The following is a 22,864-nucleotide window of genomic DNA, read 5'->3' on the forward strand; positions in this document are numbered from 1 at the left end:
ACTCGTTGCGCTGACCACGCGTCACCTAATGAAAAACCGCCCTGGCCCTCAATGGACGGTTTCACCATGTCTATGTAAAAGCCTGGGGGAAAAAGATGATTAAAAAAGCATGTACCTGTAATAGGTTCCAACTGATAACGTTCTTGCAATAATTTCAAATTGATACCAGAATGGAAAATAATTTATTATTACAATTTCTATCTTTTCAGGTTTATCTACCATGGCATTTTCCCTAGCTTTGTTGTCGGTCAGCTGTCTGATATCTGTGACAGGCAGTGTAACTTCTCTGTTACCCCGTAAAGAATCCTTCCCACCCGAGGAGTTCAGTTGCATAGCTAAAATACTTTCTATCCATGCTATGTATGAATGCCACATTATTATATTCATGAACAAAACCCACGCTGGAGATATAGTTACAACGCTCTTCCATTCAAACCAAGCTCCTGCTGAAATATCTTCGAATTCTCCATATCATCGTTTCCAGATGAGGACACAAGGCACTATAATCCTATTTGTAGATAGTCTTTATGACTTCGTCACAACGGCAAACAGATTTCCCATCTTGGACAGTCGTACACACATTTTTGTTGTATTCACATCTTGCTTCTCTAACAAAAGTGAAATTGAATTGGTTTATAGAATTCTCTCCAAATTGCGGATCATTCATGTTGTTGTGGCTGTTCTCTGTAAGAAACAGTTCTTGCTCTATATCAACTTCCCGTATTCGACTCAACGATGTGACAGTATTGGTGAAGTGTCTTTAGTAGGCCAGTGCAAGAACAGTTTTTCTGCTTCTGAATTATTTCCTGAGAAACTTACCAGTCTGGGAGGGTGTTCATTTGAAATCAGTTCCTTAAACTATCCACCAATGTCAACAATTAATTTAATCAGCAATGGACATGCGAAGTTAGGTGGCATCGAAGGTCTTGTACTAAACACAATTGCTCAAAAGGCGAACTTCACAGTCGATGCCCACATTCCAGCCGACGGTATGATGTGGGGATACAAACATGAAAATGGAACATATTTTGGTATTGTTGGAGATGTTGTTAATGGCAGGGCGGACATTGGTGTATGTGCCCTAACACCAACACCGGAGAGGCATGCTGTACTGCAGATAACATCAGCAGTTGTCCCTGAGCGAGTGGTTTTCGCAGTGCCAAAAGCCGACCAGTTCCCGCTTTGGATGAACATTCTGTTGCCATTCAACACTTACTTGTGGGTTTGTCTCTTCTTAACGGTAACCACTGTGTACCTCTTCGCCATTTCAGTTGATAAAGTAACAAAACAAAAACATAGCAGGTTCAAAACTGTTACTTTCCTGTACGTATTATCACTGTTGCTGGAAGTTTCAGTTAACAGTAAACCAGAACTCTGTGGCTGGCGAATTTTATTCACGGCCTGGACGTTTTTCTCCTTAGTGATAACCACAGCATATAAAACCTCGTTTTTTGGCTTCCTAACTTGCCCTGCTTTCCAGCGTGACATCAACACTATGGAGGAGTTATTGGATTCGGGGATGTTGTTTGGAGGTGCACCAGTTATACGAAATGTCTTTAAGTATTCCAACGAATCGTACCACAGCACCATTTACAAAAAGTGGGTGGAAACGTCAGATGTTGAAATAGTGGATCGAATTGCATTTGAGAGAGATTTTGCTCTCACCTTCGACGACATCGCTTTGAAGTACTTGATGAAGAACTACAGAAATGACGATGGCTCACAACTATTGCACGGCACCAGAGAAGCAGTTTTCAGCACACAGACCGTCATGCTCCTGCACAACTCCTCCATCCTTGTTAGAAGATTCAACACACTGCTACTGAGAATTCATGCCTCAGGACTGGTTTCGAAGTGGATCGACGATGTTGGAAATGCTCTATCAAAGAACTTCATAGTAAACCGGTCAGTAACGGATTTGACGATGAAACATATGATAGGTCCATTTGCCTTGCTGATCGCAGGTCTATCCGTTGGTGTTATTGTTTTAGTAATTGAAGTACCTTTAAAGAAATGAAATGATATTGTTCTCTTGTTCATAAAATGTTGCTAACATTGTACTTTTTTAGAGTACTGCATGGGACCAATTTCGCTCGCTCGTAATCGTTCGAGTCTCCCACCCTCGAGCGTTTACAATCAAATATTTTTTTAATTGTGACAATAATCGTAGAAACATATGTGTAACATATCCGCCCTGGTAGTTTCAACCCATAATCATCTATTTTATTTTCACATTTCACCAGTAGCGTACGCAGGATTTCATCAAGGGGGGTGTTATTTCGAAAACTTTCTACAAATTCACATTACCATTGTTTTATTATACTTTAAATAATTAATAATAACAATAAATTAATTAATAATTCTTATAATTAATTAATTAATTATTTTAATTACTACTAATAATTACTACTAATGCAGCTGCTATTTATGAAAGAAATAGAACAAAATTACATTTCTTTTGTTTCAAAATAATTGTCTAGTCAACGGTTATTTGTATATGATAAGTGAGACATTTTAAGTGTGAAGAAAATCCATAAAAACAAGCAAATATATTAAATTTATTGAAATAATCGAAATATGAAACTCATTCAAGGAGCCGCGCTGGTCTAGTCTGACAACTTCGTGGGATATCCGGGTTCGATTCCCGGAATTGGTTGGAATTTATCCAGCCTTGTCTCCGCACCCAGCCTCATAGCAATGGATACCTGAGAGCAACCTTGGGGGATGAAGGCTGCCGGAGCATGGTGCTGATCACATCACCTGCAAAATAATTCGAGATCGAGAATCTTTGGGGCCCACCACACCACTATGTGTGCCTTCATGGCACGGTGCTATATGCACGGGGGAATTTACATTACCTTTACCTATGGAACTGACCCAGGATGATGATGAAGCGCGAGAATACATGTTGCTAAATTCCACTGAGTCTATGTTTTCGTTGAAAAGTAAGTTTATAGACATTCCAACACATTTATCACTTCTAGGTGATTCACAAAGGACTTCTTCAACATTATTTAATGATGTGGATGTAGACTCAGCATCACTTGAGAGTTCACAAGGGGATGTGAAATCAGTACCGGGAAGAACGTTTGCAATAAGGACGAAGCAAGGAATTTTCACAATTCTCGCGAGAGTCACTGCGCGACTTTTTGCAAAACAAATTGCAAATTTGAACTTTGCGGCCCCTTAGATTGTGTTTGGAATGTTGTGTTTTTCTTCATGCTGCATGGGAATAATAATTCAAATTATTATTATTATTATTACTGTCGCAGATCTTTGACTGTGATAAATTAGCCATTTTTAATTTTTTTCTACAGCATTTTCCATAATATTTCAAAAGCTCAAGGGGGGGGGTTTATACCCGGTAACCCCCCCTTGCGTACGCCACTGCATTTCACCGTGTATTGGCAAGATACTAAACTACATTTTAGCATGGAGATGATGACTATGTTCACTTAAGTTTCACTGCGTCTTTCACTTGATGATCCATATTTGAGGGCCCACTAACCACAGACAAATGACGGTTATACATGTACTACCGGTCTTCGAGTGCAAGCCGCTCTTTTGCCTGGTCGAGCGTTATTCACACGTGATATCATGGCGAGCGAAGGGTTCTCAATTCCATACACTATCTAGCGTTGTCCCTGAAAACTATTGGGCGCACGAGCGAAAAGCTCTCGCTGCAGCACTCTTAGTACTTTTCCTTTTGAAAACTTGAAACTTTAGGAGCATGATATGTGATGAGCCAATTTGTTGCAAGGAATATTTAGGAGTGTTGTATACAAACTGTCAAGAATTATCAGTGGAACAAAGTCTTAATAAAAGAAATAATAAGGTGAGATCATGACTGTTTTTATAATAAATAATAACTCTCAAGACATTCTTATCTTATTCATTGGATAAAGCACGTTCTAACTTATACTCGTATATGTGTAAGAATGTGAGAAATACTTTCAAAGATATGTTTTACAAAACGATACGAATGAAACTAAATGGTAATTTTGAGTTCAAATCAGAATATTAATTTTGGCTTAATGTTTAGTACCAACTTGAAAAAATTGTATCTAAAAGTAAGGTAAATCATATTTATTTAATAGAAAAATAAACAATAAATTACAACTTGATTCATTTATTTTCTACGAAAAATATCTCAATGCCCCGTACAGACGGTGATTGGACACTACCGTTAATTTTTACACAACCACTGTTTTCCTATTAATATCAATTATTCAGTAAAGAAAACGAGTAACAGTACTTAAGTCATGTTCACATGCAGCAACAAATATAAAACTAATTCTTCTGTTGTGCCTCTCGAATTGCGAATGCACATTATAAGCTATATAATAGTGTTGTAGTCTCTCTTTGACGAAACAGAGAAGGGGGTGGGGAGGATTGTGTCATGACTACATTAAAAAGAAAGAACTCAACTTGCAATTGAGTCACTAGCTTGATTTGGAATTTCCTGCTACAACAGTCTCCACGCCAGGATTATTTTCAAGTTTCACCACCTTCAACCACAACCCACCTCTGACTGCTGCGAAAAACGAATAAGGATCCAATTTCACATGAGTCTTCGAAGAGGAGACTAACTTGTAGTTGCGGAGCACATGGATCAATCCAATCTTAACTTGCAGCAAAGCAAATCTTGTGCCTGTAAATAGGATTGGTTCGTAAATATTACTTTAATGATGATATTCTTGTCAAATTTTACAGTAACTTATACTCTTCTACAAATTCCAATTGCTAATAACACAGATAAACGTATTATAGTACGTTTATCTGGGCTAATAATGGATTTGGAATAACTACTATGCCAGATAGAGATCACCAATAACTCGAAAGCACAACTGCACAATTTGGAACTGAGTCTATGGCACAGATAGGTATATATAGATAGCAAAAGGAAGAAATTTCAGCATTATGGACCAGCTTGTTTTTCTATAGCTGGGTTTCATATGACGTCAGGATGCGCACAGCCGACATGTTTTCGGCTAATTTTATTTGTCGTTTTCAAGGAAATATCAACCACGTAGCGTTCGTTATATCATCACTAGGGCTCGGAAGTTGAAGACCTATAAATTGCCAAAAAAGGACCTATAAAAAGACCTAAAATATAAAAAAAGGACCTAAAAACGGAAAAAAGGACGTATAATGTGATTCAAATTAATTAATAACTTCAGTTTTAATTACATATTCAATGTATATGGTCGTATACACCGTCCTGAAAGCTTCAGAACAAGAGAAAGTTGCCACTTACAGTGCGACCTTCCAGACAAGTTACCGTTAAAGGACCTTGTACCGTACCTGCTTCAGTCGTCCAAAAAAATTTCTCTCGTTTCAGGGATGGTTCAAATATATTTCTTTCTTTTATTTCTTTACTACAAAAAGGATGTTTAAGAGGTGATGAACTGATGATGATTCGAATCGAGAATGGGCAGCAAAAACGTAGTAGAAAGAAGTTGAACTTGCAAAAAAAATGCTTTAGACTAAAAAAGGACCAATAAGCCAAAAATCGCCGAAAAAGGCAAGAAAGGAAAAATAAAACCCAGCTTTTTCTGGCCTACAATGACCCAAAATGAACATATATTATGTTGGGCCAAGTCTTCGGACACTAGGAAAGAAAAGGATTTTTCCTCAACTTCCGAGCCCTAATCATCACCAACTGCACGTTTGTTTCAAACCTCCCACTCACCCTCTTGAATTCCGTATGCTTACAAGAACTGGCCTCAATCATGGCTGCTCGAAGCCACAATGCAACACTGTGACGTACGTGAAACACACCTATAGTCGAATTCATTTCAAGAAAGAATATGTTTGTCCGTATGAATGCTTTGTGTGAGGTTTTGGTACACTTCTTAATTCGTAAAGGACGTGCCGAGGAATAGAGTCGCAATACAGTCGTAAATTTTGGGCACTTTCTTATCTAATATTATGAATTGTTTTGTTACCTTATAACTAAAAACCAAAGGAATAATATATGCAAATTACGTTGAACCAACACTATTTTTCTTCCTTTGGAAACATTTCAGCATATTCATAGAAGCCTTGTCATTCGTAACAATAAATGCAGGCCTCGTTACGTACATAAAATTGAAAGATAAGTCGCAGAAACAACTGCGAGAAGGAAGCACAGAAATAAAATCTCTGTCTCTCTCGCTCCTCCCCTCCTCTTACCTGGCTCTTTTTTCCCTTCTATCCTTCTTGGTTATTAATAAATGAATATAAAAGGCAAATAATTAATATAATGCAAAATTAATATAAAAGGAGCGGGTTATTTGTAATCAAGTTACCGCTTGATATGATATAAACAGTAAAGGTGGTTGATTTTCAGTCCACTGTGCTAACCATTCAGCCACGGAGGTCGGCACATGATTCACGAGACCGCGCATTATATTATTTATTTACTTAAAGTTTCAGATAGAGTACTGAAAGACCATTTTATACAGATACTGTAACAACAATAAAACAACAACAAAAATAAAACAAGATGGCACAGAGAAGAAATAAGTTACACGTACATTCTTAACGATTGTCGGAAACTGCGTTCTGACAAGAACATACGAGTATCAATACTTACAGGCAGTTTATTACATAGGCAGGGAAGCCCATAGAAAATAGACCGCTGTAGAAGAGAGAGCCTTGGAGTGGCATTATTAGAGTAGATAAAACTGAATTGAGTAAATACAAGGCTCTTACCTATGCAGAATCTGGGTCCTTCTCCAAATGTTAGGAACGTGTAGTTGGGTCGACTCCTCTTGTTCTCCTCTGTGAATCGTTCTGGGTCAAACTTGCTGGGATTGGGATAGAACTTCGGGTCATGGTGGATGCCCGACACCGATATAAGTACTTCGCTATTTTTCTCTATAACTGTTTCTGTTCCTGGGATAATGTAATCCTCTGTACATTTCCTATTAAGTACGGATAAGGGCGGATACTTGCGAAGTGTCTCTGAAAGCAACAAATACGATATAGAATTAGGAAAAGGAATTAACTCAGTATTGCACGAATATTGCCCGCGGTGGCTCAGTCGGTAACGCGTCTGACTACCATGCTAAAGGTCCCAGGTTCGATCCCCGGCCAGTTCAAATCCGGGAACTTCTCTAACGTTGGAAGCGGCCCCGGCGCCCACCCAGCGTCGAATGACGTGGGTGCCTGGGGGAAACCCTGGGGGTAAAGGCGGTCAGGGGCGTGATGCTGACCACAAGAAAGTGTGGGGCGTTACTCCCACACCCCCTATACGCCTTCATGGCTTGGTGCTAAGCACAGGGGAGCAATTTACCTTTTTTTATTGCACGAATATCATAATAAGTCTAGACCAGCCTCGAAGTGTCAATTTAACATATAAATATTTTCAACTCGAAATCCTTAGTACTTAGGTTATCAACAAGATATTTTAAAAACGATAAAAATATCAAATTATGTAAAGCAGTGATTGTTGGAAAGTTTCACCTTTGCCCCATGCACTAGTCAAGCGTGTAATGCAAGCAGAGATAAGTCGCAAACCACAAACATGTTCAAGTGCATGTACAAGGTCTTTTTTACGGTTGTCAACATCCTATTCCTTATCTAATCCGTTTCATTAAACCGTTTGATTAAACGAATATAAGCAGGATGTTAAAACTTGTAATTTGAAGGAATAGGCATAATCTGTACTTATATTCAACTCTACAAATATTTATGTATAACTAACTTAAACTTTCATTATTATCTTGTTGCAATAGCAAGAAAATACTTCTCTTTTTTTAATGTTTTTGTTATTTGTTGTATATTTTTTGTTCCCTGTATATTGTTACGTGTCATTAGTACTGGGCGGATTAATATGCACTAAAAACACCGAAATATGCATGCAAATTTGCACATAAAATATGCACTATAAATTTTAAAAAGGTGACCTAAAAATTGTGTATTACAATCAATGTATGCTTTTTGACTACACCAATGCCCTCCCACTTTCTGGAGGCATTTCACTGTCCACAAAATTCGAAAATTTGAAGCAATTTGCGCCTATAGACCCATATTTACAGGAAAGTCGGCTAAGATAATTGCTCAACATGGGTAGTGAAAAATATTTCATTTCCGTCATTTGTATTTTTAAGGAAAAAGACTGTTCAACAAGCACGAAAGAATGACTGTTGCTGGGGCTTATACACAAACAGTGGTAATAATTAAATAATAATAACAACAATAATCCGTGGCTCGACAGCCCTGAAAGGCCCATGGCCTATCTCCCGACTGCCAGTCTCCCTCCCACAATCCTACCTAGAGGTGTGGAGATCTTCAACCGGCAATGTTGGACCTTTTTAGGGAATGTGGAATTTCAAGAACTGCAACGAAGTTTAAGTGATGTGTGAACGTACAAAAAATATGGTCTATAAGTGTTGAGTACCCCAGAGTAGAGGAAATTATGATCAGAACAGTAAAACTAATGTATTTAGATTTCCTCAAGATGTTACTAAAGAAGTGAAATGGATTAGGGCAATTCCACGTAATGTTGTCCCTACGATCAACTCCAGGGTAAGTAACACAGATTTTATACTTATCAATAAACTTGAGAAATAGCTTAGTTCACAATGTAAAGATTTAATGTGCATGAAATAGGCATCTTACAAACTTTTAGATTTGCTCAAGTTTTACTTGTTTCTTGCAACCCTTTTTGGGTACTAATCTGATATTCCCCGGACAGATTTCTTCATTTTTACAGAAGAAACTACTTACGGTAATAACAGTGGCGTATGCTGAGACTAAGATCAGGGCTATCTCCAAATATAGTAGTGTTTGAATTTTAAATGAAAATGTGTCCGGCAAAAAAGAGGGGGGGGGCTCTTCCGCATTCATTTTCGATTTTTTTTGTTTACATCAATATCTTGCCATTAAAAACAACAATAGTAGGCAATGGACAAAAACTAAAGTATTTCATGCTTATTTATAAAGAGGAGCGGTCTATAACATGCAATATGTAGGACCTTCATGCGAGTATGAAATAATAATTAACTTCTTACCTTACTTGAAGGTAAACTCCATTCTTCTCTCCTTTTCCGTGAATTTTTTTTTGTCACTTTATCGAAGAATGTGTCCTCACATGAATTTCCGATGTTCATTAGAACCCCTTTCTCAATAGACATTATAGCTAAATTGCTAAGCCGCGCTTGTCCCTATGTTGCTAATTGTGGCCCCTAAATGCACATTCTTGCTTCCCCAGAAATGCTATTGCATTAATTAATCTTCTTATAATAATTCTGTTTTCCTTCACTTTTTCTTTATGCAAACTGTCAGCAATCTTCTCTTGCAAATTCAAGGAATGATCAATTCTTTGAGAACCGAATGTCTGTAAGTTACTGAACGCACGTATATGACTAAGTGATTTTTGGTGTTTATCGCAAGCAGTTACCAAATAGTTTAAATTACTAAATCCTGTTGTATTCTAAGGACTTTTGTCGGTAGAAAAAAAGCAAACATGCCCAGCAATACGACTTATTAAGTGCACTCGACCCAGTCAACCAAAGATATTTTTGGTAGCTGGTCTCGTGAAAACGCCTAATATATACCTTATTTTTGTCTTTCTGCACGACTGTAAGGTCCGGAAGAGGTGGAAGAGGCCTACCTGTCTCTATTATTTGCATCCTATCCTCGTAAGGAAGCCGTGAGAATCGCGTCTTGGAGACAAGTTCGGTGATTAAATCCATTTTCACACGCTCACGGAACAAAAACACAGCACCACAAAAGGATTCCCATCCATGAACACGATACGCGGGCGACACAAAGAACTCGGATCTCTGACACAAGTTTGACCATATATCCCTTCCTTTTGCGGAAACCACCACTTACCCGCGTGGTTGAAAACACGTGCGTGAATGGTTGCTATGACAACATGGATTGTTTATGTTGCCAAACGTATTTCATTAGGATGACTCGGGCCAAAACCCCCACCGCGAGGGCGAAGGTTTTGACATTTTGACAGCGGGGGGATGTGGGAGGGGGTATGCTTGAAACAGAAGTAAACAGGATGGCAACATGGCTGACGTCATCAGCGACCGGCTGCGACCACAGTCGAATTTCATGGAGAAGCAGAGTGCCACCTTCAGGGGAAAATCACTAAATTTGGCGGATTTATAATGCTTGTATGTGACGAAATTCATGGAACTGTAAGAGAGACGGGCAATGCTCGAAGGGATGGAGAGGGGGGAGGTGATGTAATTTTCATGAGGCATCCCCCTAGCTTGAATAATTTGCATTGGCACCCCCGCCTATATTGTTTTTCCCAGCGATTTAGCGAATTTCGTATTTCCATTGTTGGCAACACTACAACATCGCCAGGATGCAGCGAAGTCTTCACTCTCCAGCGCTTGGGGTTGGAAGCCAGCACCAGGGACCACCAAGGTCGTCCCTGCCAGCACAAATACGTCATGGGTTGAAAGGACCGCCTGCTGGTTCAAAGACTTTTCCCTCAGACGAAGAAGCCTGGCGATAAATAAAGACGACCTTACACTAGCGCTTTCCACCGTGGCCGTTACGTGAGAGTGAAGCATCGGTTAAATTTGCTAGTCTATTATTTCCTGTATTTTAATATGGGCTTCGGCGATAGCCTAGGTAGCCTAGAATATACGCGCCTGGGTAATAAGTTCCTGTAGCATTGTCTAACATCTGGAAGGTGTTTTGTGTGACGTGGGAATGTTTCATAGCGGAAATTCATGTTCTTTGTTGAAATTTAATTCTCCGATTGACAATAGCGTTTGGCGCGTATACCTTCGTACATCATCACGCGTCGTGATTGTGTTTTGTTCATGTTCATTGGGGGGTATCCAGTGTTTCGAACTGTCTGTGTTTGCAACGAAAGTTAGGAACATGACGTGTCGTGGATGCGTGTTGAAATTCGTACCGGGCGTGGAAGATCCAGTGGATTTTTAATTTAATTGAACATGATATCGTGAAGAAAGGAAAGGAATGTCGAAAATGTGGCAGTGAATGTAAGCTACTCGTTAGAAGGAATGGGCTGTGGGTATATCCTATGCCTAATACGACGTGTCGTGGATGCGTGGTGAAATTCAGGTGTTTTCCGTATCCTGGAAACGGATTTCTTCAAATTTAAAAGTTTGGGGCTCATTTGGGGGCAGGTGACTCCGGCCAATTTCTAACATGCTTTTAACAGGGACTCTATAGAGAAAGCCGTGGAGTCGGAGCGGAGCGGCTGCGGGGCCGCGGTAGCGGTAGGTCAATTACCCTAGGATAGGACGTGTTTTTCTTTATCTTTGCAACAAGTTATTGGTAGGAGGGTGGTTCTCTTTATCTTTGCAACAAGTGTAGTTTCCTGTTACTGAATGTCCTTGAACCAACCAGGGCGACTGTACTCTTGACACAAAGGATAATAAGATGGAAGATACACTTCAAATAAATGATTGTCAATAAACACCAATATATGCAAAAATATGCACAATAAGCTCAAATATGCATTTATATGCACAATAAAACTTCTCCAGATTGTTCCCCATCAAGCGAAATTAATAAATCCGTTGAAAGCATATGAATTTCCCCCAAGGGAAAAAACATGCAAATATGCAAAAATCCGTCCCCTAATCATTAGTGACATTTGTTTATCTAGTTTTCACGTGCTTAACCTTGTCTACAGTTTTTAATCACACACAGACACACCCAAAATGATTTTATTCAATGGTCACAATGGGATCTTGCTCATTTCTACTAGAACATTAGTGACATTTGTGGTCGTATTGCAATGAAATTTTCCAAGTAAAGTTGTGCACATATCAGTTAACTAAAGAATTGATAAATTGCTCGCTCTAGATAATAAGTGTTGGCCTTAAGGCACAGACCGATTTTTACATTAGACACTTACCTGTTAATACTCTGTCAAGATAATCCATTTCTGCAATTGCTTCGTAAGAGACTTGTCCGCTATATTTTTGTAGCGTTGTTTCGATTTCTGTTCGCAGTCTCTCCTGAATGTCAGTGTTCGCTGCCAATTCATACATAGTGAAAGTCAGTGCCTTTGACGAAGTCTCAAACCCAGCTTCGAAAAACAGCATAGCCTGTGCCATTATGTCGTCGTTACCAAATTCTGTAACAAATAATAACAAAAGAGTGATTTTATTATTGATGAAAAGGCTTGTTAACTTTACTCTCCCGTTTTAGTACAAAGGACAAAAAAGGAACAGTAATGCATGCTGTTGGTGAATATTATAAGGAGTTCATATTAATTTATATATTCTCTTAGAACTACTTTATGTTCTCAATAATAAGTATAGATAAGTGAAAGATATCAGGGCCAAAGAAAGGCAGTACAAAGTGAAAGAAAAATCTGTGAAAATATTAAATGTAGTGTATCTAATTTTAAAAAAATAAAGGCTCAATTTGGAAACTTTTTAACGTTGGTTTTGTTTCGGTAATATTGTACTGAACTCAGACAATATAATAATATAATTTTGTATCGTTCTACAATCAAGAGTTAGAATATGGTCAAAACTTGTAGTTAAGGTTCGGGGTTCGGTTGGTTAGAATTCCTTCTAGAGCATTTACGTGAATATTCATGTGGTTTGCTATTGCTGTTGCCTAGATATTCTCAATAATTTCGTGGCTACCTAAGACGTATTAATAACAAAAAAAAGTATGACACGAAGCGTACAAATTACTTAAATTACTTCCTTGTGTCATCTGCTATCCAACAAGGTACAAATGTTGCTAACTTTCACATTTGTATACAAGAAATAATACTTCATTCATCTTCATGTGAATGGAATCAATGAACAATACAATTAAAGAACATTACACGTCTTGCTCAAAGTGAGCACCTCCGTTACGAATGCAGCAACGCAGGTTTTTACGGTACCGTAACTCGTGATATGATGGTGTCCTTGATGTGTTGACCAGCTGTTAAGATCCTCTCCCTGCTTCTTGCGAGTTTACCGGTGTCTTGTAAACTAAGTCTTTCATGTGGCTCCAAATGTAAAAGTCGCAAGGCGTCAAATCGATCGGGGGATCGAGCTGGGCAGTCATCATGCTGGTAAATCATGTCACATTTTGTAGCTAGAGGCACATCCTCCAACAACATTGCCATTCTGTTCCTCAAAAAATGTTCATACGTGATGCCATTTAAGATTTGGGGCAGGGAAAATGGCTCGATCAAATGATTGTTGATGACGCCCATCCATATTTCTGCCTGGGCGTGCGACAGTGACTGGATAAAAATTACCCAAAGAAATGGATTGGCCGAGGCGGCCCGATTCCCTGGCCGGCTTGATCCCCCGATTTGAAGCTTTGCGGCTTCCACATTTGCAGCCACATGAAAGACTTAGTTTACAAGACACTGGTAAACTCTCAGGGAGAGGATCTTAACAGCTAGCCAACACATCAAGGACACCATCACATCACGAGTTAAGAGAACAAATGTCCGTAAAAACCTACGTGCCTGCATTCGTAACGGAGGTGCCCACTTGAGCAAGACGTACAATGCTCTTTAATTGTATTGTTCATTGATTCCATTCACATGAAGATGAATGAAGTATTATTTCTTTCTTGTACACAAATATGAATGTTAGCAACATTTGTACCTTGTTGGAAGATGACACAAGGAAGTAATTTGTACGCTTCGTGTCATACCATTTTTGTTATTAATATGTTGCCAAGTAAACTAAGATTAGATTATTTTATCACCACTTGTAAGTTTCGATCCACCCGTTACTTACATGTGATTGTTATTTAGGACAAACATTTTCCCAACCAACCACTTATTTGTTAGTTATCAGAAAACGCTGAAATATGTGCCATACAATGAGCTGTTTTTTCTCAATTCGCATTTTTATGTGGAAAATTGTCATTTAAAAAAAAAAAACAGAAATTCTATTATCTCGAAAACTACTAATTTTCGGAGGGTGTATCATATGGTCAAATTTATTGCAAATTTCCTCTACTTTAACCCCTTTCAGGGAATATGTCTAATTACAGGTCGCCTTGTATACATATAATTAAAATTCCAATCTCCGCTAAACGCCTATAACTCGTTCATTCCGTGATTGTTTATATTCGTACTTACGTATTCTGCATTGCGAAGGATTGTTGAAGATGGGATTTTGGAAGATGGGATTTTGCTTTTTAAACGAAAATATTACCTATTTTCGACATATCGAGTAATTATTGTTCGTTGTTTTCTCGCTTCGGTAGTACGCAATATGGCGTCGACAGGTTGAATCGTTGTCCATGCAGTGCTTCCAACCTTGTTGACCGAAAAATACCTAGTACCTCGAACTATGCACGGATAGCCCCAACAACCATTCAATACCCCACGAACAATGCACGGCAAGGTTAGGTTAGGTTAGGTTAGCTTAGGTAAGGCACACATATTTAAAATTGTTATCGAACATCAGTTACAAAACCGCGTGGTTGAAAACACTAACCGGGGGTTACGTCATGAAACGCACGGAACATCTGATTCACGTAGTGGAAGGTAATGGAGGCTTTTGTGCATCGGAGACACATTAGCGTCGAAAAATACATGATTTACCGGCCGGATAAATTGAACGAAGGGAGAAAACACTTCCACGACCTTCCTAAAGTCTACAGAAACTCAGTTCCGTAAGTACTTTCTCCTGTAAATTTGAAGAAATACGTATCGCGGAGATAAAAATTTTAGCCCTTTGGTAAAATTTGGGGGGGGGGGCAAGATTTGTAGATCCGGCACTGCGGGAGAGGCATGTTGTGCATGAGAAACGGAGAAATAATATGCACCGACCTCAAACTGTATACGCTATACTTTCCAGCCTGGATAAGGCGAAGACCTAAACACTAGAGAAATGGTTCTCAACCTTCGTGAAACCATGTCCCAGTATTTTCTTTTTAAGTCAATTCCCTTAACCCAAGAATTTTCCTCGTAAATACCTTTCCAGTATTTAACATTTTATGCATGAATTAACATGTAGCCTACCCATGAAATTAAATATTGATAAATAAATTCTGGCATAATCAAAAAGAAAAATAATACGTAGTTGGATTACGTGTAGGATTGTCGACAAATATAAAAATATGAATGACGAAGCAGTAACGTGGTCTCCTTGTAATTCAGTTATGCCGGGTTCGATACCCAGTGGAGCGGGTCCCACTTTAAACTGTAGGTCCAGTCCTGATTAATCTATTTTTGCATAAAATTGACTTAAAAAACGAAACCTCACAATTCAAATATGATATTGGGATTGTGTTACAAGGTAACCAAAAAAGTTCTTGCAGTTTTTGACGTCCCATTAATGATGCGCTCACAGAGAGGAAACGAAATGACGCACGTGCCTGCCAAGCGATCGTGAGTTAGTCCGACCATCGACTGTCAGTAATACAGGCACATTGCGCGCACACAGCAGTCATAGCTCGTCCAGTGTCGAAGAGAAATGGAAATATCGAATCAGCTTCTTCGCGTGTGTTTGTTGTATGACTTTAAAGTGGGTCTGACAGCTGAAGTTGCCGCATTTGCCAGGCATTTGGGGAGAATGCCGTCCGTGAACGAACGCACTGCCAGGCATTGGTTCCAGGAATTCCGTTCGGGAGATGTGAGCCTTTCGGATGAATCTCGCAGTGGACGACCACATGTGTTGGATGACGAGGCCCTGAAAGCAGCCATCGAGGAGGACAGTGGTATAACGTGTGATGAACTTGCAGAAAGGTTCCATGTTTCCGCTGAAACAGTCAGACTGCACCTGCATGGGATAGGAAAGTCATACAAGCTAAGCAAGTGGGTACCCGACACACTGTCGGCAGCCAACAAGGAACAACGAGTGACAGCCTGTTTGTCCTTGCTCACTCGGCACCTGAACACACCCATATTTGGCTCACTGGTTACGAAAAGTGGGTCCTCTACGACACTCCCAAGCGTACCAGACATTGGTTGTCGCCACGTGACCTTGTTCCTCACACCTCAAGACCACCTCTGCACCCACGAAAGGTTATGCTCTCTGTATGATGGAATTGTCGGCAAGTGGTGAATTACGAGCTCCTTCCATCTGGTCAGACCATCACTGCTGACCTCTACTCTCAGCAGTTGCAAAGGGTGCACCGTGCATTGCGGCAGAAGGAGCCGGCATTGGTGAATCGCAAGGGTGTGCTGTTCCTGCACGACAATGCCAAGCCACATGTGGCAAAGAGGACCCGGGAGACCCTTCAGCAACTTGGCTGGGAGACACTGTGCCATCCACCATATTCACCGGACCTTGCACCAACAGATTACCACCTGTTTCATTCCCTCGTCAACCACCTCCGTGGGAGATCCTTCGCAAATGATGGAGACCTGCGGAACGCACTCACGGACTTCTTTGCATCCAAGCCCGCCGAGTTTTATCACCAGGGTATTGTGCAGCTGCAGGAACGTTGGAAAAAGGTGTTGGATGCTGATGGAGATTACTTCGAAACCTAAAGGTACGTACCATCCACTGTATTGCTCTTTGTTTATCTCTGCTCTAGAACGGCAAGAACATTTTTGGTTACCTTGTATTTGTCAACCAATTTCAGCAGAACCTCTCGTCACAGCGCAGTATATTTGATACGAGAGGCCGCGGTTGAGAAACAGTGTACTAGAATACTTTACCACGTTGACTGATCTATTTTGGGCTAAAGTGCCTTCATATGCAGGATTTTTTAAAAAAGCAGTCACGCCCTAAATGGCCAAAGCACGGCCTCTTTACATGATGTTGAAGGCAAATTACAGCCGATAACTGCATCAAAAAAACTTGATAAAGCGAAAAGAATGTTGTGTTTAAATCTTAAAACAATGTTCATATCGATACTTTATTATATCAATAAATTAGAGATTCAAACATGTTGTAAGGCTTCCGATTGGGCTCTCTGAAAATAGCTCACTGGGGTGACGCGTTCACTGCGCATACGCCAACAACAAACTTAGGCGACACGATGCACGGTATTGAGGAAACGTCACAGTCCGAGCGACACGCAAGCGACATGAGGCAGATACAGCTTGTCGTGTCTCTTCGGTTCGAAAGGTTCAATTGATTACTGAGTGTTCGCTTGCAAGCGACACTTCTCTCTTGCAGCGTGTTGCATGTCGCGTGTCTCTTCGGTGTGAATTCTTCATTAGGCATCAAGATTACCAGTAGTGTTGCCCACGAGACGAGACTTTGGCCTGTAGCCACAAAATATTTCCTGAAAGTTATAAACCTCCCCGATAGTGGAGTTGTTGCGCTGACACATTGTAATCAATAGGCTAGTGGTCAGATTCCAAGAATATTTGTTGACGACACTTGCTACAGTTCCGGCTCGGGCTTGCTATTTTATGCTTACTAAACTTTATATTCTTAATCAAGGGTCAAGGAATCTAAAGGAATACCGTATTTAATAAACAACTCGAAATGCGCACTGTCACGTGGCTAATTTCAACACATTGCTGTTTGTTTGATAAGAAATATTTAATAATTTCAAGTTCATTACCCTTTATCCCATATGGATTCAAGGATCCAACTAAGGGAACGCAATTCGTGTATTATGTGATGCTGGGATGTACCTACGTTTGATTTATTGTTTTAAGTCCACTTTATGCACAGTAAGGCTAATCGAGACTGGACCTACAGTTTAAAGTGGATTCCGAACCACTTGTGCCTCCACCGGGTATCGAACCCGGGACCCCTTGATTACAAGGCGATGACGCTACCACTGCGCCATCGAGGAGGCCCGGATGTACCTATGTGTAACTAAACATCAATTGTATTGTGAAGGTGTGAAGGTAGTGGTACTACACAGGTAAGAAATATATGATGATTGCTTTTGGTTTTTCATTTACACAATACTTATCGATGTGATTCGAGACAAGCAACGTAAAATAACTAAAATTCGAATTCAACATGACTTCACACGTAAATATTACCGTATGTTAAAATATGAGTGAGTACTTACCAATGTCTCTATTCGTGCCAGGCAACGAGCTGTCCACATCTGGTTCTTCAAACACTTCGTCGCCATCTTCAGACACTTTACCGTGCTTCTTCAGATCAATCAAGATGTCGATGAAGTCGTTCCGTTTCACTTTACTCTGCTCCCTGTGTCTTATGGTGCTCCCAACCGCCGACCTGATGAACTCCTGAACGTCTTCCGGGTTGAACTTGAACTTGAAGAAGTCACTCACGTGAGGAGCAATGAAGAACAGCCCGATGGCGAAGCAACGTTCGATTCCCGATCCGAAGATTTTCTGCCCTATTTTTCTGAACTCGGACTCGGGACTCGTGAGGCAAGAGCAGTCGATTCCGAAGGCGCACGAGCACACGCTGTCCGTCGTGAACTTGGCCATCACCTCTTGCATGTCGACCGCTTCGCCGGTCCTGGCGGGCAAGTCCAGATGCCTGACCAACGTTTCGCCGCACCGGCAAATAAGGTACGCCATCTTCTTGAGTTTTCCAGAGGTAAAAGTGGGAGAAAGTTTCGTCCTCATGGTCTTCCAACTCTGCCCGCTCATCACGAACAATGTCCTCTTGTTAAACGGATCGCTTGAATCTTCGGAAGCGGCTATGTGGTCGACAAAATGGTTGAAGTCCTTCACGAAGATGTTCTTGATCAGTTCTGGGTCTCTCACCAACCACACTGGCTTGTTGAACATGAACAAACCGCCGAAAGGGTGACCCGACAGTTGAAAGTACAACTTGCGGAACACTTGATCGGCGGATTTTCTGAAGAACACAAAGTCTGTCAAGTTACCCGTGAACGGAGCAGGCTTTAAGTACGGCACCTTCCTCTCCTTCCAGAAGCTGTAATCCTTCGTGATATACCAGTACAATAAGGCGAAGACCAACGACACGGCTGCTAACAGGTCCGCAAGGACAGATTCAAATACAATGCCCATTGTCAAATGATTCCGCTATCACGATAACCAGGATCTCCAGACTCCTACAACAAAAGGAAAGATTTATATAATAATAAAATAAAAATAATAACGAATTATATTCGCTTTTCTGTCACTTTTGGTTAATCGCGAAGATGAGGATGAGTGATGATTGGTTGAAATTGATGAAATAACACTCGCAAAGAACACCCATGCCCAGAATTCACAGAAAGGAACTCTTGTAGTAAGATCGAAAGTCGACCACTTTAGAATACCCACTCTCTCGCTTCTCCATATCTTCCTCTCTCCCTTTCGTTTTCATCTCTCTCTCTATCCCCCTCTCCTTTCCTCTGCCGGCGCGCACGTGTTAGTATGTGTTGTCTCGCTTCTTCATTTCTCTCTCTCTGTGGCTACCGCGCATCTTTCATCTCTTTTTTTTCTAACTTTTTCTTTCTTATCAAACATGTCAATTTATCTAACTTATGTGTCCATAAATGATCGATCATGCATAAGCGCTAGGTTTACCAGATCGCTATAAGGGAAAAGTAGGACATAATGTTCCAAAATGTAGGACTTTAAGTCAAAATGTAGGACACAAAATATTCACAATAAATTATACACATTTCTAGAACACGTTAGAAATTATTGTAAAATTTACACTTTTCACCTTTAATATGATTTCTTAATGAATTCTTAAATGCAAATTTTCCAAATTTGTAATCAATTCTAAAGAAAACACTTCTCGCTACACATGTTTTAACTTGTGCTTCTCAGAGGAGCCAATTTTTATCAGAATGTCAGGTTTAGTAAAAATATATTTATGAGAGACTGAACAATCAAACTCTTTGAAATTATACTGAACCCCAGTACAAAACTTTTTACAGACTTTTGGAAAAAAATATTTTCCCATGACTCCCTTGTGCTGATCGTAATGAAAATACTCTCTCATTATGACCTGGAATGGCAAACAAATATTCAGCAATTACCGTAATTTGAAATAGTTCCTGAAGTTTCATCTTGAGTATATTTGAGTTCAACATCTTTGTTCTCTATACCCCCTGCAGGGACCCTGCGTTACAATCAAAATTTTGAATAAGAATGGGAAACACCTTGTTCCATCAGTATAAACCCCAAGGCAACAACTTCCGCTCAGGCATTGAACAGTGACATCATCAGAATATGGCCCAAAAAGCTTGTTCATTAATTGCTTCCGTTTTTGTTCTAGCAGAAACTTTTATTTTCTTTTTGGTCAATAACTGAATCAAAATAAATTTCACCATTGAATTGTAACTTGCATGATTTCTCTTTGTTCAACTGAAACACGTATTTTCACAATTAATATTATGTTAGACTCAAAATATAGGACATTTATGATAATTTTCAAATTCCTCCCGGACGCCGGACATAAGGCTAAAATGTAGGACATGTCAGGGAAAAACCGGGCGTCTGGTAACCCTAACAAGCGCACACATACACACACTTCTTTCGTTTTTATTCTCACCTGAAAAAAAGGAGCCGGTACGGCGTACAGCCAGAAAAAAAAGCACTGATTAAAATTATTATTACTATTATTTCATGGCAGCTACTTGATTTGTAGGCCTCCCGAACTATAGTTCTACATAAGTACCTATTCCTGAAATTTGATGATGAATTCCTTGCAGTAGTCGAGACATTTGTAAAACCTACAACATGCACATCTCTTCAAAAAGGTGTTGTTTTTTCGATAGAAAAGGTGGGAAGTTCCCTTCGCACACCAATTTCACAGACAACGTCGGAACTGAATATTTGAGTTGAACATGGATTATGAGGAAAAGTCTACAAACATCTAATTCTTGGAAGGCCATAGACGCTGGTCTCGTGACTAATCGGGTGATTTAAAGGACAGCTTTCCTTGTATACCGGTACACAGACGTCAGAAGGCTCAGTAATTGATATTCCGGTAGAATAAGGAAAGGGGAAATTTGGCGTAAAATACAGGAATCAAGTCAGAACTTCCGTGCGCTTCCAAATTTAGAAGATGAGATATTTATAAGGCAGTCATGGAACGTAAAATTTGTGATTAAAAGTCCTAATTGTATGAAATGAAAAAAATGGAAAATAGTTGTGCCGCATTCTCACCCATCTGGTGGATAGATTTCATATGACTTGATATTTTAAGTAAACTTTATGCACAGAAAGGCTAATCGGGAATGGACCTACAGTTTATACTGGGATCCGAATCACTCTACCATGTGCCTCCACCGGGAATGGAACCCGGGACCCTTTATCTGGTGGATCGATTAGCAAAGTCTTCTCAAAGATGTTACAACAATAATGATTATTATTATTATTAATAATAATAAATTAGAATACAAGTGGTTTATTTTTTGCTACCTTCTAATAGTCATTATTGAATAATAATGAACATAACAATGCCAATGATTATTATTATTTCTATTATTGATTTTGATTGATTTGGTGTTTTAAGTCCACTTTATGCACAGTAAGGCTAATCGGGACTGGACCTGCAGTTTAAAGTGGAATCCAAACCACTATGTGCCTCCACCGGGTATCGAACCAGGGACCCCCTTGATTACAAGGCGACAACGCTACCAATGCGCCATCGGGGAGGCCCTATTATTTCTATTATTCAAGTTTTATAAATGACCTGACTTTTTGTGAGTGTCACTTATCAATTTCATCATATCATCACTCATCCTCATCGTCTCGATTAGCTAAAAGTAGCAGAAAAACATAGCTAAATAACAAAAATTATATAAAAAAATCAATGGTCTGATCCCCCGCTTCAAAAATTTCTGGCTACCCCCTCGAGTGATCGTCATTGTCAAGGTGTATATGCGAGTGAGACAGAATGATGGAAATATTGACCTTTACCTGTAGAGGAGATGCAATCAACATGGAAACGCGACCTTGCAAAAGTCATCTTCAACATCGCTGCGTGCGCCTCACCTGCAATGTGTAGCCAATCATTCGCGAACCACTGAAAATATTATCCACTAGCTCCCGGACTGGCGATACTGAACCCAAATTGTACCGAGCGTACCGGACAGACAGGCATTAAAATTCATGATATTGATTGATTGATTTGCTTTATTTTACTTCGCTTTTTGTGCCACTTTGGCTAATTTGCGAAGATGGGGATGAGTGATGATATGATGAATGGACACACACAAACATCCATGCCCAGGCCGGGATGGGAAGCCGGAACCCCTCGCGTCATAGCGCGATGTGCAAACTGTATAAACTGTGGAATACTTACCCGCAACAAGTCTTGGTCGATATTAAGGTTTTTGTGCGAGAACGAGGTTCGATATCCGAGATAAGAGAGACCCTGGACTTCAATTTTTCGATAAGTTCTTCTCGGTCAGTTTAGTCTGGAAATGGATTGAGCAATTACGTAATCAACATCCTTTGAGTCAGACGAAAGCGACCAATGAAAATGCTTGGCGTTTCACAGAATGAACGATATGCTCCACTCTGCAAAGATTGGCACGTGTGCGACTGATTTCAGTGACACGCCAGACAGGCTATTAAACTAAATGGACTTGATGTGCGACAGAGACGAACATACTATTGACTCATTGAGGATTGAGGTATTCAAAACATAAAAGTTCAACGAACGGATGTCGACTTTAACAATTGGAAGTTCAGTGTTAACTGACCGAGGCATTTTCAAAACAAACTCCGTTAGTATTGATATACCAAAATCATATCAGTATAATTGCAATGTTTGATAAATCCGATTGAGTGAGGGAGGGGGATGAAATATTCTAGCAACTTCTTCAGAGGTATTCGTCCAGGTTAACTTTTTCAACAATATTTGGGCATTTTTCAACCCTTACTAACATCACTCGGAGTACAGTGACGTGTCCAGGATTTTCAAAAGTGGGGGAGGGGGTTACTTGTATATATACAGGGTCATCCGTTTGGGATGTCAGAAAAGTATAACGCTGTAGCTTTTATGTTAATGTATATGTATCGATGCAATTTGCGGTAATGTACATGGCAAAGATGGGAGTTTACAACAATGACTTCCGCGAGACAACGCAGCAG

The 22,864-nt window shown here is 39.9% G+C and overlaps 2 protein-coding genes across 3 annotated transcripts; one reads left to right on the forward strand and one right to left on the reverse strand.

Moving 5' to 3' along the window:
* Positions 1–868: 868 nt before the first annotated feature.
* On the forward strand, positions 869–2,017 carry LOC145998347 (glutamate receptor ionotropic, delta-2-like). The gene has a single exon (XM_083134754.1). The coding sequence runs from the start codon at positions 869–871 to the stop codon at positions 2,015–2,017; it is 1,149 nt and encodes a 382-aa protein (XP_082990880.1).
* A 2,096-nt stretch (positions 2,018–4,113) lies between these two features.
* Positions 4,114–22,174, reverse strand: LOC145998827 (cytochrome P450 6j1-like). Of its 2 annotated transcripts, none has more exons than XM_083135483.1 (5): positions 22,071–22,174; positions 17,893–18,876; positions 11,849–12,070; positions 6,697–6,948; positions 4,114–4,651 (listed from the first exon to the last, which is right to left on the reverse strand). In XM_083135483.1, exons 2-5 carry the CDS (start codon positions 18,830–18,832, stop codon positions 4,443–4,445), a joined length of 1,623 nt encoding a protein of 540 aa, XP_082991609.1. In that variant the 5' UTR covers positions 18,833–18,876; positions 22,071–22,174; the 3' UTR covers positions 4,114–4,442. The 2 variants fall into 2 exon arrangements, with proteins under 2 accessions (XP_082991609.1, XP_082991610.1); XM_083135484.1 differs by lacking the exon at positions 22,071–22,174 and adding an exon at positions 21,686–21,777.
* Between the last annotated feature and the right edge of the window lie 690 nt (positions 22,175–22,864).

This window comes from Lepisma saccharinum, chromosome 14 (assembly GCF_977018435.1).
Source record: "Lepisma saccharinum chromosome 14, izLepSacc3.1, whole genome shotgun sequence".
Lineage (NCBI taxonomy): Eukaryota > Metazoa > Arthropoda > Insecta > Zygentoma > Lepismatidae > Lepisma > Lepisma saccharinum.